The 19,378-nt window shown below is 37.4% G+C and overlaps 1 protein-coding gene across 2 annotated transcripts in view; it reads right to left on the bottom strand.

The window, feature by feature from the left end:
• The window catches only part of IARS2 (isoleucyl-tRNA synthetase 2, mitochondrial), a 30,478-nt gene that overhangs the window by 10,410 nt on the left and 690 nt on the right, over positions 1-19,378 (bottom strand). Inside the window, exons 2-14 of one of the 2 annotated variants that reach the window (XM_076334598.1) lie at positions 19,138-19,260; positions 17,907-18,063; positions 16,579-16,727; positions 16,441-16,490; positions 16,233-16,342; positions 16,057-16,147; positions 15,485-15,600; positions 13,346-13,515; positions 12,289-12,379; positions 11,928-12,079; positions 10,757-10,917; positions 3,636-3,738; positions 2,896-2,989 (exon numbers count right to left, since the gene is read on the bottom strand). In XM_076334598.1, coding sequence (XP_076190713.1) covers positions 2,896-2,989; positions 3,636-3,738; positions 10,757-10,917; positions 11,928-12,079; positions 12,289-12,379; positions 13,346-13,515; positions 15,485-15,600; positions 16,057-16,147; positions 16,233-16,342; positions 16,441-16,490; positions 16,579-16,727; positions 17,907-18,063; positions 19,138-19,260 — 1,567 coding nt within the window. Of the gene's footprint in view, positions 1-2,895; positions 2,990-3,635; positions 3,739-10,756; positions 10,918-11,927; positions 12,080-12,288; positions 12,380-13,345; positions 13,516-15,484; positions 15,601-16,056; positions 16,148-16,232; positions 16,343-16,440; positions 16,491-16,578; positions 16,728-17,906; positions 18,064-18,763; positions 18,821-19,137; positions 19,261-19,378 lie in introns of those variants that run through there. The other variant, XM_076334599.1, reaches the window with a different exon arrangement.

Below are 19,378 nucleotides of genomic sequence, written 5' to 3'. Positions count from 1 at the left end.
AACCAACTTTTGCCTTTGCCACAGCTTCTTTTTGGAGGCAGTGTATTAACCCTCTTCTACCTCACAGCACTACTGTGAAAAATAATTTATTCACGGACAAAGCATTCAGACTTCAATTTTAACATTGCATAAAAGAATGTGGAAACGGTTCTTTCGAAAAAATATTTGAGGCATGTGTAGTAAGAAAGAAACGGGATTAGATAGCACAACGGTAAACTGTTTAGTGAAAACAGCGTTAGGCAAACAGAGCATTAGCGAAGCAAATAGTATTCCCCGAAAACTTCAGTAGCAGTGGGGTTTTTTTGAGCACGTTGCAGTTGCGGATTTGCTCTCAACAGTGCAAGCAGGTTAGCATTTATTTTACACACAATCTAGTTATAACTGTACATTTTTGGTTTCACGACTACAGTAGCTAAATCCTTGATCTTAGTGTGTAAGTATCCTACCTGCCACACTGCTGACGTAGAACAGTTTGGTTAAATTGTCATTTAGCTAGAAGTGGTACCTGTGACACACCTAGGCTGGAAAAAGGAAGCCAACCGTAATTTAATGCAGAAAAGAGCAATTTTAAGTCATTTCCATCAGAACTATGCCCTGTCTCTGGTAGGAAATGCAGCAGGGCAAGCGTTAGAAATACGACTGTATCCATGCAACCTATGATTTATGCCATGGAGCTTGCTGTCACTGAGCAATTCCTTTAACCTGTTCAAAAACCTCATATTGCAGGATCTCTCTCTCCTCTTCCTCTTCCCCACCCCCTTGCCAACCTGCCATGGTTTTTGAAAGCAATCTGTGTGGCCATCAGCTAAAGGGATGAATTTTATAACTGCTGCACCTCATTTAATAAGCTTGGACACAGCTAGTTCAAGCCCAGTGAAAACTCGGGCCTAAGTTCCCCAAGTTGCAGAGATGTTGAAGAGAACGACTTATTTTTGCGAGACTGGAACCGGCAGGGAAACCTGTAACGCTGTTTATTGCTGCTGGTTACTAACAGACAGATCATGGATTTGTAATTTTCAAGAACTTGAGTTCATGGTGGAGTAAAACAATTATAAACATTAGTCTCACAGTTTTAGCCATCTATTATCTCCTCCAGTTGCCCTGAAATTAACTCATGTGCTGCGAAAGAACCACTGCCATGCATGACGCTGCCATCAGAATGCGAGCAGTAACTGCTGTTATCACTGATCTCCTACCACAAAATTAACAGGGAGCACGCCAGCTTCCACATGCTCTGTGCTTTCATGAGTTTAAGCCACGGGAAGTTCTTCTTCCTGTTGTGACATTCTCTAAGCAATTTTGGATTTCTCTGTGGATTTCATCCATTTTTCCCCAGGAGCACTTTGGAAAAGAATCCCATCAGTTAGCCTGTTTGTAAGCCTTGCCAATTATTTTTATTGACATAGGAAGAAGTTCTGCAAAAAGTTTAAAAGCTGGAGCATATCGGGAAATACAAGACAAAAGTATTAATTCAACAGCTTCTCCTGCAAAGTGCATTTTTCATAAAGGGTAAGTTAAAGCAGTAATTTCATATGAATCACTGCGACTGTACTTCTGGCAGCGGCTGGGAGCCTCAATTACATAGGAGAAAAGGTAATGCAACTTTTGTGTCATTTCTGAAGATAAAGAGGCTTACAAGATCACACTGCTTGTTAGTCCTTCCCCCAACTTTTGAACCAGCGGGGCCACTCCAGTCATGTCAGACAGCAAAAGAAGATGCCTCACACACACCAAGTTCCAGCAAGTTTCATGAAAAGAATGACTAGATAGAGAAAAGGAACTTTCAATGGTTCCGTGAAAGAAGTCTGTACTGTGGAAGACCCAACATTTATGAGACGTTACAGAATCCATACGAGAGCCTTACACAAATTAACAGTAAATCAAGGGTCTTGATTCCGCTATTCCTTATTAAACATGGTGTCTTTCCTCTACACAGGATTAGAGGTAGTTTTTGCATGCTGATCTGTTAAGCCCTTAAAAGAATGCAAGTATGTAACTGTGCACATAAAATACCACTACTTTGTTATACCTTTCAAAACCAAACCAGAACCATTTTTAAAGAGTATGAACTTTACTATATGTAAAGCTCTTCTAGAAAATGAATGTTTGCTGATGGTACTGTTGCTAAGAAATAAAACCTCTGGTACTAACGTGTTTTATAATTCAACAAGATTGTTATCACGCAATTGTGTACTGAGGGTTTAAAGTCCAAGAGACTTGATGTATGGGACCAGACTCCTCCTTTAGAAAGGACTCCTGACTTTGGACTATCCTCCAGGCAAACAGTGTGTATTTTAAATATTTGTATAAAAATATAATCTGCTACCTGCTGAGTAGCAACTACTGGCAGTAGGAGCTGTAAATAGCATATAGCACGTGTAAATATTTTAAGCCACAATATACTGCTTTAGTTACTGAAAGTAATCAGAAGTGAAAAAGTACACCTACACTGTTAACATTACAAAACTTACTTAGATTCAGCAGCTGATCTCAATTTTGTTCCGCTTCAACTAGCGTGCACAAGCACAAACTGAAATTTGTTAACGGAAAATAATTTAAGAGTTACCAACTAGCAGTGAAGTACCATGCCATTTGTGTCATGAAACTTCCACACTCAAAACAAATACGTTCTGATTAGAAGATACATGGTATGCCACATGGCGCAATCAGTCAGAATAGAGTATTAGAAAAATCTCAACTTCAACTATGCTGAAAATGAGTTTGCCAACATTAAACCCTTATCTTTACAAGCAAAAGCAGCTTTACAAGAATTCACAACCAGTTTGCTGCTGGCATAATCTAACTCAGTTTTGCTGATACCAACACCATCATGCAGAACAGTTACATTTGTTCTCCGAGTATTTTAAAAGAAAGATCAACACATTCATTCTGTACCTTCCAAAACATGAGCCCAGGAAGTTCCACTGTCAAACCAGATGTCTAGGACATCCTGTCCCTTGACGTAATCCAAAACATCATGACCACCAGCCTATTGGAAAAACAATTATTAAACAATGCAAATAGAATACTCCGTATCATCAATGCTTTTCAAAGCTAGAAATAAAGTAGATTTGGTTTCTGGACCAGTTTTGTACAGGCTCTGCTACCAACTTTGTTGAGTGAACACAAAATAATTTAGATAATTTTTCACAATAGTTTTCCAATAATTACTGATGAAAGCCCAAAACAGAACAAGGAAAAATTACCAAAAAACCTGAGATGGCAGAGTAACACTACAGTTTGTGTGCTAGCTTAAGAACACAATTTTTAAAGGAGCAATAAAAAGTGAGGAAGAACTAAATAAAAATTTGAATCTATTTTAATGACAAAGACTTAATACACATTTGGGCTCATAATTGGGTTAATTAGGATGTCGCTTTCCACCTGAACTAAACCAAGGAGGATGGAGATCTCTGCCCTGAACTAACGGCACAAATCTGATTGTGTGTATTTTGCCATACTCGGATCTCACTTTCTGAATATCCCTTTCACAGGATACCTTCTCATGAAGGTACAAGATTGAAAAGGATCGTGGGAATACATGAAGGTTTTATATTATTTCCCATCACTGAACTGTCTCAAGCACCTTCTGTATTTGAAGTAAAAAAAAAAAAAAACCACCAAACCAAAATTACCTTCGCTACAGCCTCTTTTGATAGTAGTTGTTCAATAGGAAGGGTCCACCATGCATCCGTTCCTTGCTGCTCCACTATTTTGATGACATCCGTGATAGTTTCACTGGGTTAGAAGGAAAAAAGGCGTTCATGAATTGAGGAGTTAATCGTACCTCTCTGCAAGTATCCCAGGTTCAAAGCGGTGAGATATACTGACAAAGAGATCAAGCTATTTAAACCTGTGATTTTCCAGCTTCTAATCCAGACAAGACTCCACAGAGCTTTCTGCTTGTATTAAAAAGACTTCCTACTTTTGTCTTCCAAGATGGGTAGGGTTGTGTAAAACCTAGACATACAGAAACCCGCATGTATTCCAAACAGCTTTTTCTGCAAATACTCCATAACTGGGCACTCAAAAAAGATGCTAGCAGCTTGAAAACTTCTAAAATCCATTTCACTTGCTGTTTCTTGACCTTGGATTTACAGAAACTAAACAACTACTTCCCCCCAAAATATTTGCTCTTTTTGACAACAGGCTTCTTTTCTCCACTGGATGAAGAGACCTTGAGAACTCATGCGGAAATGGAGAGTTAGGAAATGGCAGCATTTCAAATAACGTACATATATATTAGACCTCTGGTTGCCTGGATTCCTCCTTTTTAGCAATACATTTTTTAAATGGTAAGAAACATATAATAAATATATTAGTCCCAATAATGTGGGAAACTGAAACTTCTGTACCCCATAGAGGAGTGATGTAAACAACCATTCAACATACACTCTGAAGGCAATATATGAGTTCATATGCTATAGCACCAGCCAGGACAAAGGTCCTGAAGTAAATAGATACTATGGAAATAAGAGAAATAAAAAAAATTAGCTAAGCATTTTTTCTGATGTGGACAGATAACGCAACCACAAGGCGTGCAATTCTGTGCGCTATTGATGGCACATTCAATCGTTGTCCCCAGTAGGCAAGGCTATGGGGAATTGATTTTTAACATCACTTAATGCCAAGTCTAGGCGTAAATTAAGATAGCTCAAAAAACAAAACAAACCCCACACACTTTGTCTTGCTGACTCACAGACCACTTACTAAAGAGGTGATTTTTAAAACATCTGCTGTATTGAAGGAGTACAGCAGATCATCATGACCCGCCAACTTCAATCTAAAACCGCTGTGTTACCCAATCCACCACAGACTAGTTTTTAACTCGAGAAATGAAGATTTAATCAATTAACTAACTTCTTGACACAGTATTGCGAAAGGGGAAAAAGCAAAATAACGATCTGGCATAATTATCTTGAAAACACAAAAAGCAGATGATCTAACTTCTTTAGTGTCATCACTCGGTTTTGTATTTGGGCTTCAGCACAGTATTTTTTCTGCACTGCTAATAAGTTGAGCTACATCACTACAACATTTAGTGGACTCTTACACCGGAGTTTAAGCATGGAAACCCATGTCCTCCGAGAAGATGTAGAACAAATTATTACTTAATTACATGACATGAGGTGCAACAGTAAGAAGAAAATGCAGTTTTGCTCTTGATTGCGGAAATAAAATTGCAATGATAGATCAACAGTTTTGTATTAATCAATCAATCATCAATTAATCAATTTACTTTTCAAAGTAAATTGCTGTAGAACATCCCAGTAGGTTTTCTGGAGAGAAAACCCACTAACCAGTAACACTCACAAAGCAACAGTCAGCTAGCATACCACCGCCATTCTTACCCTTTCAGACTAGAATGGGTATCATTCACCTTCCAGTTTAACGATGATAGGACACAATTTATGGCTTTGTAATATATCTGCTAACATTTATCTTGGTAAAACAACATTTAGGAGCTCTGGTTCTGAATGGTATCTTTTCCTTTCAGAAATATTTGCACAAGAGGCCTATTTGCTTATACTTCCAGTTGTGAAGTGTTACTTCTCCAAGACAAAAGCAAACAACAACTCCAGTCCAGGTAGATTCCCGGCAGATAGCTAGTAAGTATCCCTTAAGACTTGCCTCCTTCAGGCTAAATCTTCAGATTCAGAAAGCTCTTGAGGAAAAAATCAAGTAAGCCAAGGAGAAGTTTATTTGTCTCAGCCCAGACTAAACTACTTCACTGAATTTGTCTCTCCCTTGTGAGGTCAGTACCTTCCGCTGAAGAGGCTGCTTTACGCCCAGACCTTCAATGATGACACAGACTGTAGCACCTGGGAACATTTTAGAAAAAGCAATACACAACATTATTTTTCACTCCTTGCCAACAGAAGGCTCCACCTTTGATTCTTCTCAAATACACTATCAGTGTCTTTTTAAAGACAATTATGGATAACTATTTGTCTTCAAGTATTTCAAGAGCTCCCTCCACAGCCTCAACGCCTTCCTGTTACTGGCTAAGTCTTACCCATGGAAGTCACCAGCAGAAGACAGAGTAGCTAAATTAAAGAGGATGATTTACCCTAAAACACGCTTATTACCACATAAAGTGTTAGTGCATGCTGAGTGATTCATGGAAGAAGTAATTCAGTGCTCAGCTAATGGCTCTGGCATCAAATTAGAGCCAGAAAATTTTTCTAATCAAGAATCATACCCATAACTAGTAAAGAAAAGCTACCAGCATGCCCTATAAAGCAAGTAGAAAATTTAAACAGGAACTAAGCTTGTCTTCCACATAACTTTTGCAACGTGAAGGCTTATATTGTTAATTTATGAAGGGCAGAATTATTTTGAAGACACATTTTCGTGACACGTGAACTAACAGGTATGATTATGCTACAGATCTAAGTTTTCAGCCAACTAGAAGGTGGTCAGATTTGTGTTATGAGTCACTTACAGGAAATAAAGAGTCAATGACTGTGAAGTCAACTTATTGACCAATATTCTCAATCTTATCATAGTTTCAAATCAAGTAAACAATCATTTTAGCAGTGCAAGTTTTTTTCCATTATATTCCGTTTCCCTACAGAATGTAAGTGCACATTAACAGTCAAGTATTTTATAAAAGGAGATAGTTAAGACCAAAGATTTCCAGGATACCATTTCACCAAATACTTCTTCCTCCTACAGTCTGAAAAACCCAAGACAAACACACACCACCACCGCCCCCCATTCCTCTAATCTTTTCCCAGGATCCTTATGATTAACTATTACCAGAGAGAGAAAAATGACTATATTTAAGGTAACTGTATTGTAAGGAGGAAGAATTTTGCAAAGTACTTTTATGTAAGGTGCAAGTGAAAACCACCTTTCTCAAATAACTACTCATCACTTTATAATCTGTGGGCTTCAACGTGAGCATGATAATTCACCGAGTTAGCAATAAACACCATTGTAAAACTTTGCCCTGTATTCATACACTATCTAGAAGAACTTGCATTACGTGTCACTCGCTACGTTTTAACACTGAAACTCCTACGGCAATTCACGCTACCACGACATCAGCCAATCACTCTGAAGGCTGATATTGATTATGCTGAACACTTATTTAATGTGTTAACAGAAATTAGGCAGCATGAAGATATAGTCGGGAGAAGAATACAGTGCCTGATGTTCTCTCGACCTCTTTTCAAACAACAGTAAAGAGGGCAAGTTATCTTCTTTTTTACGTGAACGTTGATACTTCAGCAGTAAGTATTTAGGTTACGGGAAGCTGCTATTGCTTAAAAGTCACTGATATGTCTTAATATTTTAAAGAGCAAATTAGAGCACAGGGTAGATCTACTTCAAAAACAAGTTGTTGGGTGGGGTTTTTTTTGTCAGAAATTTAACTTTCTTGTTAATCAAAGTCACAGAGAAGGAGACAAAAGTTCTCAGGCATTAGAATAATCTTTGTAATAGGACTTATTATTATCAATATTTGAGCAGAGAATTTGTAAAGTTAAGAAGTTATTGCATGAGGTCAGATTAAAGTATGTATCTCACATTTATTACCTGGTCTGAGCTACTACTGGAAATAAAAAAAGTGTCTCATTTTACTTTTGCATCTTTCTTCTCTTCCACAAGTTACAGAATTTCCTGGAATCAGAATGTTTTCTCAAGAAATTTACCAAATTTTGAAAGTTGACAAAATTATAAGCTTGTATTTGTACATGTATTCTATTTAATTCTTTTTTTCCTCCACTTGTGCAGAAAAATCGCACAGAATCTTACCTCTATTCTTGTAATTCTCACTGAAAATTGCAATAATGAAAAAACGTTCTCTCTTTTCTCTCTCTCTCATATAGGGTTTTGTTATTTTATACTAATTTTTAAATTCCTGATTGCAATATGATGTGGTATACTCTACATAAAGGATCTAATCTTCAGCGTATTAAATTTATAACCTTAGACAACGGTGTCATACAATCAAATGTCTTTTAGGGCTACGGGGGGCCACAGCAACAAACAGGAAGACTCACGGAGATCTTGCATCAAACTTGTTGCATACAAGATTACAATCTAGCTCTTGGCTTTCAAGTTAGGAGGACAGGATTGTTGGTGTGAGAAAAATATTCTGCAGTTGCAGAGACGAGCAGTTGCATCTTGAAAAAGCAGCTTTCTGCAGACTTTCACAGGACAAATTCAGGGGAAACTCTGACTTAGAGGGAAACACAGTGCTTTATTTTAGGGATTTTTACAGGTGATACATAAACAGGATCACTCAAAATCGACCATCGGTGCTCTCATATGTAACAGCAACTCCATGTGGACTACACTGACTTCCAGTGGAGATGCTGTTACTTTTGATAGCCACTCAAAAACTCCGAAGCAGCTGCTACTGGAAGCATGTTTACCCAGCATTCAAGACAAGAAAACAGCTTTTGTTTTGAAATGTACATTATTTACTGTTGTTTTAGTGATATTAATTATTCACACAATCTGAATATGAAAATTCTCAAGTCTTAGAAATATGTCAGCAACCTATTGTGATATGATTTCAAAATGATAATGCAAATGCAACAAACGATTTAGGCTTACTTGTTTATTTCAGTAAGAACTGGTGTCCAGGAAAATGACCTATGAATTGACAGACTGCTTTCTAGATTTGCCTGTCACTTCTATAGGCCAATATTCTGCGCACCCTTCCTACTCTGGTTACGGAAGTCTACTACGGCTAACTTTAAATATTTAATGTGTATTTTACAGGTTTTTTTAAAAACTTCACCTCTACTGTAAAACACGTTAGAAGCAAGGGGTACTGATTATAAATGAGCATCAGAAGCTGCCAGTCAAATGAAATAAATCTACTTTTCAAACGTATTGGATATGTCTCTCTTTTTCCTAAACGTCTCGCTTTTTCCCCCAGATCACTTCTAACCCAAGATGCCATGCTGTCCCTTTGTTCATCCACCCACATGCGTGACTGCTAGGCCAATACCTACACACAAAGGGCGAATTGTTAAACTATTGCAGAGTTTATCACATCAAAATGCCCTGATTGCCACATATCGTACAACTCCAGCAATAATCTCACACAGCTCAAGCACTTACAAAAGACATGCTTTTTAATACAGGTCACCGGCTTTCAAGGTAATCTTACTACAATCTAAAGGAATTCCCATACATCCCTCCTTTCAAATGCTTTCTGTACCAGCCGGGTCAGCTCCTCTAAGGTCTGAAGGAGCTATTGCTTCATGGTGCCCTTCACATTTGACTGCCAACTGCAAAACTGTTTTTCATTAGTCTAACAACAAAATAAGAGTGTACATATTTAACAATTTTAAGCAAGCACAAGTAACACACTCAAGCCTACTCCACAGAGACTACAATAAGTATTCCTCAGAAAGTGTAATTTTTAAAACGTGAATGTATACTTACTTTTTAATATGGTAACAGTTTTTGCAGGTAAAATGATTTTACACCCCACAGAGCCTCCATCCCTTTATTTCCTGATGTGCGTCAGCATTATTCAGGTACTATAAACAACTACGGTTATTGTGGTCTTTTCTCACAGTTACTGCCTACTGTGAGAGAGTCAAAGTACATATCTGTGCACCTACACACCCAGTGACACTACGTGAAGCTAAGGACTAACTGCTTAAAGTCCATTCCCTGCTCTCCACACCCCAAACTCACCTACTACTACACTTATGTGCTCAGTCCAGCCTCTGGAAAACATGCTGGACTCTCCGCAGTGTATTTATTCAACACCAGAATAAAAAAAGTTCTGCAACACCACTTAAGTTCATCTCCAGCTATGCAATCTTATTATCCATAATGAATTTGCACCAACGGTTGTGAGGTTAAGATGTATAAAATGGAGTTACACTAGCATACCTCAAGACAGGAAACAATTATGGAAATAAGCAATGACCATGGAACTCCACAATACTACTTTTATGAAATCATCTCTTAGAGGGTATTCACAATTGAAAACCTCTGCTCCCCAAAGGGGTAAAAGCAGAACTCTGTTACTCCTTAGAAGACAGAAAAGGATCATATGTGGTTGAGGTTTCCTGTTTTAAAGCATAGCGTGGATTTCCTCCGCATTACACAGTCTGGAATTCCTGAAATGCAATGTTTGCAATATCTGGATACTATTAACTTCACCAAAAGATGGCAGAATAAGGCTAGCATCTGAAGCTTTAGCCATACCAAATCATATAGCTAAAGGTCACTTATTACATTTATTAAGGCCGGCTCTTCAAAACCACTCTAATTTTATTTTGAAACAAAGTGCAGTTATTTATTCTGCAACTGATTTGGTTATTCCACTTCAGGTATCTCATTGTCACTTACTCAGTTGCAAAAAGCTATTTTGACAAAATACCTGTATTGTTCAATTTCTAGTGCTACAATTACAGTTGCAAACTATTCTAACTACAACTTGCATTTTACTCCTTGCTTAAATGTAAAGGCCAGTGATTACTGCCAGCTGACTTAACTTGAAGATGAGGGATGAAAGCAGCAATTACTATCAAGGGGACTTTTCAGGTAACTCAAGTATCCAAGTAAATTGATTCCTGTTACTTACATACAAGTCACTTTCAGCAATGAGTTTTTGATTATTTTAATTTATAGCTGAATTAGTTCTGTGTATAAACAATTACAAGTAAGAGCATGTATTTATACTTAAATAGTTAGAAGTTTTATAATATATTGTAACTGCAGCACAACAGACAGTGCTCATTCTTTCATTTTTCATTATATAAAGCTAGACAAATACCTGTTTATCAAACATTCTCCTGTGTTCTTCTGATAAAAAACGGGAATCGGAACACCCCAACATCTTTGCCGTGATATACACCAAAACGTCCTTCTGTCCAGCATTTCCAGCATTCTGTTCACTGCAGATGTAGGAATAACTTTCACTTTTTTCAGCACTTCCTATAAAGTAGACAGTCAATTGTTGAGCATGCTTCAGCATTCAGACAAACACTGTTTATGCTACCAGTAAAAAAAGGTACAAACCTACACTCCCACTCCCAGTATTGAGTAACATGCTCTCAGGCAACTGTCACATTTACTTCATTTACTTCACCGCATGTTGCTCTTCAATAACATACTTAGAACGCTGTATATACTGTACATGTCCCCACAGAGCAACCAATGCTTTTTTGCCAGCTCTGATTCTCTAGCAGATGCACCCTAAAGTGAGTTAGAAATGGCTTCAGTATATCTAAAGTTTAATAGCTCATTGTGTCTTGCGCCGTTTTCCACTTTGAAACTACACCCTGATACACACTGCCTGTATTACAGAGTGTGGGCTACCACTCACTCCCAACCCCGCTGAATAACCATCCTGTTTTCCTTCCTTCTAGACAAGGATGAATATGGAATAAAAACCTCATGCGCCTCAATTAGAATGAAATCACTGTTACCCAAGACAGCCTAATGTGCTGGTCTGAGTTTTCTGTGTGGATGTACATAATTTCACAGAGCACCGCATTTAAAAAAAAAAAAAAAAGTTATTTAAAATAGGACTGTGGCAAAATGAATAGGGAAGCAAATAAAGATCTATGGTCGTACAAGGCTACCATAATAACAAAGGTAATTTTAATAGTGATAAAATTGTCTCTTCTGAATTAATTTTGTGAAATGTTGTATTTTTATAAATATTTTGGCAAAAAAACCAGCTCTTTAAGAAACATGTGTCTCCTGTAAATGCAATGAACAAACATGTCAGTCAATGTATTTATCCTGAATTGTATCAATATTGACAAAAAACCCCCAGAACATTCATCCCTTCTACACATAACTCACACTTTTCAACTAGGTAGTGTTTGTAAACACTAGAGAAGAACCTATTCCCGAGAGAGCTATAGCAAGATTGTTTTGCTGATTCCAAATGGCATCAGCTGCCTTTAAATGACCCACAAGAAAGCCAAATTATATACCTGTGCTGTAGCCTTCACACTTGCTGTGTTTACAAACCACTGTTTGCTGGCACGAATAATCATTGGCTTTTTAGTCCTCCAGTCATATGGGTAACTGTGCACATACTTCTCCTCTTTTAACAAACTCCCGGCTGCTTGAAGCATCTGAATGACTGAGAGAAAAAATGAGGCAAGATGAAAATCTGATCTGAGCACACTGCTACTGTTAATCTCAATTCATTCTTTTCCATGATCAACACATAATAAGAAGTGCCTGTATCTCATCCATATTCAAAATGTGTTCAGTTTATATGAACCCTCAAAATATACCTGCAGGAATGTAACGGATAAAGTAACAAACAGCTAAACGTCAAATACTTACCAGCTTCATTTCCCTCTTCAAGGACATTCTTGTTTTGAAGTTCAGGACCTGCAGCTTCGGTAAAAAACCCACCTTCATCCACAAGGCAATCCTAAAAAAAAGTGTTAATCATGTCAATAAAATATCATGTGGTAATTTATTATCTTTTAGGTATTCAAAAGTGAGTTAAGTACTCTGCTGAGTAACTATTTTTCTGATGAAAAGCAAAGTTTTTATTTAAGTACACTTCAGATTTAGTGATCTGCAATTTGGTGATTTACAAGGCAAGTGAATTTGACATATCAGAAGAAATCAGCACCATTACGTTTGCAGACATACCACAAATGTCTTACGTCAAGTCACTGGTTAGTATTTCAATGACTTCTCAAATGAACAGTGAAAAACAAAACCAAACAAAACCCCAAGAAAAACCTTACCCCCAAAAAACCACAACCAGAACTATGAGTATAATCAGGTTTTGGAACATCTCAAGAGTCACCTCTTTAAAAAGGTAAAAGAGAAAAAGAATACCCTGCATCTTCATTTCCATCAGACACAAACTGATCATGCATAACTGAAGCGTATTTATGTATGTGTTTAAAAACCACTGACACACAAAGATATTATTCACTAAATACAATTAAGTCCCTTAAATGCAGTTTTTTAATTTATTAAAGAATATCCCAAACTTCGCTGAAAAAGAATAGTAATAATGACCTACATAACTGCTAATTTATTGGTCTGCAGCTTTAATAGCCAATTCTGAGTACTGAGAGCCAATATCTTTGAATTGCTGTCGGTGTTATTCTTTAAAAAAAAAAAAAAAGTAGTAAGATTCTATTCTACCACTTCCCTGTAAGCTTTAATTAGCAGATGGATGAAAAACTTCATCCTCTTATTTCAATACGCACTTTTTTAAGCTTAGTCCTGCATTCCTACAGGCCATTAGCGATACTCATGCTTATCTGAATGCTTCAAAACATTTTCAAGTTTATGCACAAATGACAACAGTTGCTTTAGGGGCATGTGATCAAAAAGTTGCAGAAAATCAAGAGCAACAGCTGAAAAAATAAAGTACCGTGGGTAGCTGATGGTGGGAAGCTACACTGTAATCTTCCATGCCATGAGCTGGGGCTGTATGAACTAATCCTGTTCCTTTTGCCATTGTCACGTGATTTGCAGGTAACAGAGGAGAGACTCTGTCAGGAATCGTGGGATGAGCACAAGAACCATCTGCCAAATCTACACCTGGGGGTGAAAAAAAAACCAAACAGAAGAGCAAATGGAGAAACAATTCATGCATTCAGCTTCTTTTATCAGAGAGCAGAAATGGAACAATTGATCAGCAAGTGTATGCATGGGATACTATTCAGACGTACTACTTCTTTATCTTGCTTGTGGGTCCCCGTCCAATGCTTTCAAATTCTCTGCATTGTTAATCTTGCACACGGTTTTGTTGGTTTTTTTTTTCCCTTTGAAGAAAAGGATTTTCTTCTACCTTAGACAACAGTATTCCATTAGCAGTGACATTCCACCTAGAGACACTCCACACATTTCCATTCCTTGGGGACCACTATCTCACGTGTTCCAGAAACAGATCTCAATAATGATTTAGTAGGCTAAAAAACCTTGAATTTGGGATCTGTTCCTAGTTCTGCCACTAAGTACTAATATTAATCATGAACAATTCATTTAAATTCTCTAAAATTGCATACAAATAAAGAGAGTACAGCACGAATGAAGCTAGTGACAATTTAAGGTTAAAATAACACTGAAGAAATCTTAGCAGTAAAGCCTTGCTGAAAGTCAAGAATCACAGAGCTTGAGGAATGCTTCATATGACAAAGTGGCCTTCATTGAATGCCTTCTTCCTAGAAGGAAGATGTTTAGGAACTGCTGTCAGACAGTTAGGTACACAAATACAGAAAGGTAACAAATGTAACTAATAACTGAACATATGGGAAGATAAAAAGAACAGGTTCTAATATTAAATTTGTTTTCAAGAAGGTCCAACTCTACTGTTGTATGTTATCTGCAAATCACATGATTCAAGAAGGTGGAACCTGTGAGAACACCACCTCCAGGTAATTTTATCATTAGGTAAAAACAAGATTATTAAGCAGGGAAACAGATCATCCATCCCCTCCCTCCCGCCTCCCCCCCCCCCCCAAAAAAAAGAAGGCATGGAAAGACACCGAAACAACCTGAAAAGAAAGTCACAGAAACAGATTTCTCACCCCCTTTAGATATGCATATTTCCAGCACTGAATCACTGATAAAGGCAAATGAATAAAGTCTACAAATGACACATTAAATCCCGACTCGTGACACTGAATCAGAAGTCTGTCTATTAAGAAATGTCACTACGCAGTTTGTTAGGATGCAAACTTAAGTCCTTTAGTTTGTCCGTACAGACAACAGCCACCTACAATATCTCAATATATCTTCTCCCAAGTAACTAGCGATAGGACGAGAGGAAATGGCCTCAAGTTGCGCCAGGGGAGGTTTAGATTGGATGCAAGGAAAAATTTCTTTACTGAAAGAGTGGTTAAACATTGGAACAGGCTGCCCAGGGGAGTGGTTGAGTCCCCATCCCTGGAGGTATTTAAAAGACGAGTAGATGAGGCACTTAGGGACATGGTTTAGTGGGCATGGTGGTGTTGGGTCGATGGTTGGACTCGATGATCTTAGAGGTCTTTTCCAACCTCAATGATTCTATGATTCTATAATATTCTTCATGGTTATGGTGAAGGCTTAAGACACCTCTTAACAATGAGAAACTTTAAAAGTAACATAACGTGGCAACAACGGCCGATAGTGCTTCTGATTCTGCTACACTAGGTAATTTCAACAGTTTTCGCAGAATTTAGCAATCAGGCAGTCAGCAAGCATACTTGTAATTAGCCCCTTGTTCTCATCAGCAATGGATGAAATAGACAGACAAACAGCATTCAGTGTAATTAAGATTTTGATACTGAACAGACTTCCACTCCGTGTTTAAGTTTTCCAAGTGTAAATCCGGATTTTAAAAAGTACTTTGAAATCTGTGGATGAAAATTTGAGCTACAATACACCAACACTAAATCTGACAGACTCCTCTTTGTATTAAAGTGAAGCATGTTCTCAAAATATAAACAAACTTAATACATCAAAACTGAAGCAGCTTTCAGACACCTACAAGCAGATTTCTAAGCGACTTAACAATACTAAAACCTACCTTTACACGTTGACATAACCTCAAACTGCGTGTCCAAAACAGCAGCTGTAGATTCAACTCTATCTGCAGCTAGAATGAAGTGTTCACCAGTAGTTGTACATTTCACAATTGAGTATCTGCAATGCAAATTATATTTGTGATACTAAATAATTACAAACACCATAAAGCTACAAACTGTTCAAACGCTCCACCTCTAAGAGACAGCAAAATATGTTAAGATCTACATGTCCAGTTCACTCTTAAATCTCAAAAGAATTTAAAGATAACATAACATCAGAAAGAAATAACTTTTAAAGAATAAAAATGAAAGCAGAAATTAATATATTGAGAGAGAGAACAAAGCTTACAATTGTGCCACTTTAAAAAAAAAAACACAAAAAAGATGCCTTAAAAAAAAAAACCTCAAAAAAGATGCCTTAAAAAAAAAAAACCTCAAAAAAGATGCCTTAAAAAAAAAACACAAAAAAGATGCCTTAAATAAATTGTAATGGTAGTCCAGAACGTTTTAACTTTGCTGATAAATATTGATAAGGACCGACGCAGATCACTGAACCAAGTTAAAAGACACCTACGCTGAATCTGGCATGTAACAAACTGCTTGATTGGCTGGCACAGTCCAAGGTTGCGTGGTCCAGACTAGCACACTAGCAGGGGATGATCCATCTACAGATGTAAATTAGAAGTACTTTACTTACAGTTATAACAAAAATAAAAGCTATCAGTCTTAGAATCTATATAGAAGTCATACCTATCACAGAAGTCAGCTTAGGTGGTGACTTTAACAGGGGAAATTTCATATACACAGAACGACTGACATGCTGTTCATTGTATTCAAGCTCTGCTTCAGCCAAGGCCGTTCTGGGTAGATATCAAACATAAGTTAACACACTTGAACGTGAAAAGCTATTGATATCCTTGCTAAAATTCTGAAGACAAAATAGTAAGTTGATTCTTACTTTGCTGAAGGAGACCAGAACACAGGTTTATAGTCCTGATAAACAAAGCCCTAAAGAGGAAAGCGAGGGAAAAAGGAAAGTTAGGAGAATCAAAACTCATGACAAAACAAAACACGCTTTAACAAAAGTTCAACATACCTTATCATACATCTTGTAGAAGACTCTCAGCTGGTTCGCTTCATACTTTGGATCAAACGTACGGTAGCAGTTAGCCCAATCTGCCATTACACCCCAACGAATGAAGGCGGATTTCTGTTTCTCAATTGCTCTTTCTGCAAATTCTCTGGCTGAAGGGAATAGTTCCATGAAGCACATGGTTTAGGTCACTAAGATCAATATAATACCATTTAAAATATGCTGTTGCCTTTTTTTTAGAAAAGCCTGAGCTGAACATATTGAAACTGCGCACTATTTACTGACGTGTATTAAATAGATTATTATGGCTCAAAAAATATATATTTCAGAGAAGTAGTTACATAAAATGACTGCAAAGAGTAAAAAGATCCAGGAGTGGCACTTTTTGACTAATATGGGGACATAAAGCACAAGTGTCTCTAGAACATAAACTTTATTTTTAATGAAGAGGGGAAAAAAATAACTATATTTAGTTATGAAGAAAAATGTCCCAAAATGCATTCTCCAATAACGTAAAATAAGTAAGAGCGAAAGTTAACCACCTCTGTTGATGCTGATCCAAACTTTTCAAAGCAACATGCATCTGAAAATAAGTTAGCCCATTTCAGTGCTGCAATTTCAAGCTAAAGCAGTTTAAATTGCTCATTACAAATAGTTTTGCAGCTGAATGTTGTTGTCTTTCAATACATAAAGTATTTGAAATTATTTTTTCAAAAGACTTTCCATATAACGCAGACTAACTTTCTCTGAAAGGATCACCCCTATAGTTTTGTAGCACTGTTAAAAACAGAGTCAATAAATACATCCCTAATTACGATATTGAGCCAAGCTGTCCCGATGAAGCCCAATTTTTAATCACAGAATGGTTGAAGTCGGGGGGGAGGTCATCTAGTCCAACCCCCTGCTCAAGCAGGGACTCCCAGCTTATGAGGAGCTTCTTTTTAGCTCCTCAGCAAATTCAGTCTTCAAAACCCAAAAGCATGCTGATCTAATAAATACCGGTTTCATGCTGCTACACAGTTATACAAAGCAGAAATCCCAATCCTCGGTCCTTTTGGTTTTTTTAAACCCATGGTCAATGCTATGCATGGTCATCGCCAGCAACAAATTACGCCTGTGTTCAATTATCCCACTTTGTAACTTTACATTGTACTCAATCTGCTTGGCAAACACGTACAGTGATCCTGGAAAATGGTACCAACAGCTAATAGAAAAGCACCCAATAAAGCGTAAAAGCTATTTATAAAGCATAAAATTCAAAATATGCCGAGTAGGATGTACAAATACTTAAGCCAACTTCTTCTATAAAGATACTGCAAACAGTAGTTTACCTCTCTGTCTAATTTCCATTGGTGAAAGATTTTCAGCTCCTTTGACTTCTGACAACGCCTTCAACTCAATTGGCAACCCATGACAATCCCATCCCGGCACATAATGTACTTTATAACCTCTCATCACGTAGAAACGATTAGTGATGTCTTTCAAAATCTGAAAAGACACAAGGGTCAGTTATCACTTTAGCTCCCCCATGTGGAATAGCTACATTATTAATTAAGATCCTCCTATTAAAAAAGCAAATATAGAAGGCTGCATGATACGTTTACATTTAAGACCATCCATTTATGATCTTTTTCTTGCCTATCATTTTGTATATTGGCAGAACCTCAAAGGACCTCTGATCAAAGGAATTCACATTCAGTATGGCTGAAAGATGCAGTTTATAAACTTGCGAGACTTGAAGCAAACAAATCCTACTTGCTCTCATTTTTAAAACACTGAGCCGGACCTACAGTGTTGGCCTAGTGCACATTATTGCTTTTTGAGATAAGTGGTCACCTACCAAAACTTGTCATTTTCAGAAGTCCACGCTTTAGCGCTAGTACCTTCAGAAGCTGTGGGTCACATTTTAGTCTTTCCCACTTTGCAGCACATGTAATGCTGTCGCTCTTAGGACTGAATCTAAACGTACCCAAACATTCTTAGGAGTATTATTTCGAAGCTGAAATTTACATTTTAAAAACCATCAACATTTAGCCGTTGTGGTTCCACTGAAAATACCCAGGTAAAATAAAATAAATGCAATATAACAAACTTACAAAATACCCAAAGGAAAAAAGAATAACAAGGCACAGCTCAACCATGCATTACAGTAACATTATAACATATACACAGAGAAATATAAACTCACCCACGTGTGCATGTGTGATACGTTCAGTACACAAATAAACTGTGCGTTTAATATTGCTTAGGAACGAAGGCTGGACTTTCTCTAAAAAGAAAATGTTCTCTTTTTACCGAAACATTCAGCCCCATAAATGAGCACTCAGCATACAGGTACCATATACTGGTATATGGTATTTATGTCATGGTATGGTATCTATGTCACCGTGGCATCATATGGTATCTACGTAACCGTGTCATTTGCTTTTTAAAAGCCCTGTCTACCAAAATACCGAACGCTTTAAAGTGTCGTTGATTTAAATGGGAATGGAGAACACGCAGCATGTTATGGGAAGTATTTACCACTTCAAAACAATACCGTATGAACGAGTAAATATTTACTTTATTCAGTGCGTGGCCAACATGAGGGTCTCCGTTGGCATAGGGTGGTCCATCATGAAGACAAAATTCTTGCTTTGTTTTCCTTTGCCTTTGCCATGAATACAGTTCCGAAAAACCGCATTTCTGTAGAGACAGCAAGAAAACACCTAAATCATCACAGGCCCTTGCACTTCCAGAAAGTCCGAATTTTGGCTTTATAGTAAAACGTGTATTGAAAACAAACACACACGCACGGCGAGTT

The sequence above is a fragment of the Aptenodytes patagonicus genome, chromosome 3, assembly GCF_965638725.1.
Source record: "Aptenodytes patagonicus chromosome 3, bAptPat1.pri.cur, whole genome shotgun sequence".
Taxonomy (NCBI): domain Eukaryota; kingdom Metazoa; phylum Chordata; class Aves; order Sphenisciformes; family Spheniscidae; genus Aptenodytes; species Aptenodytes patagonicus.
This window is presented reverse-complemented; position numbering and strand designations above follow the sequence as displayed.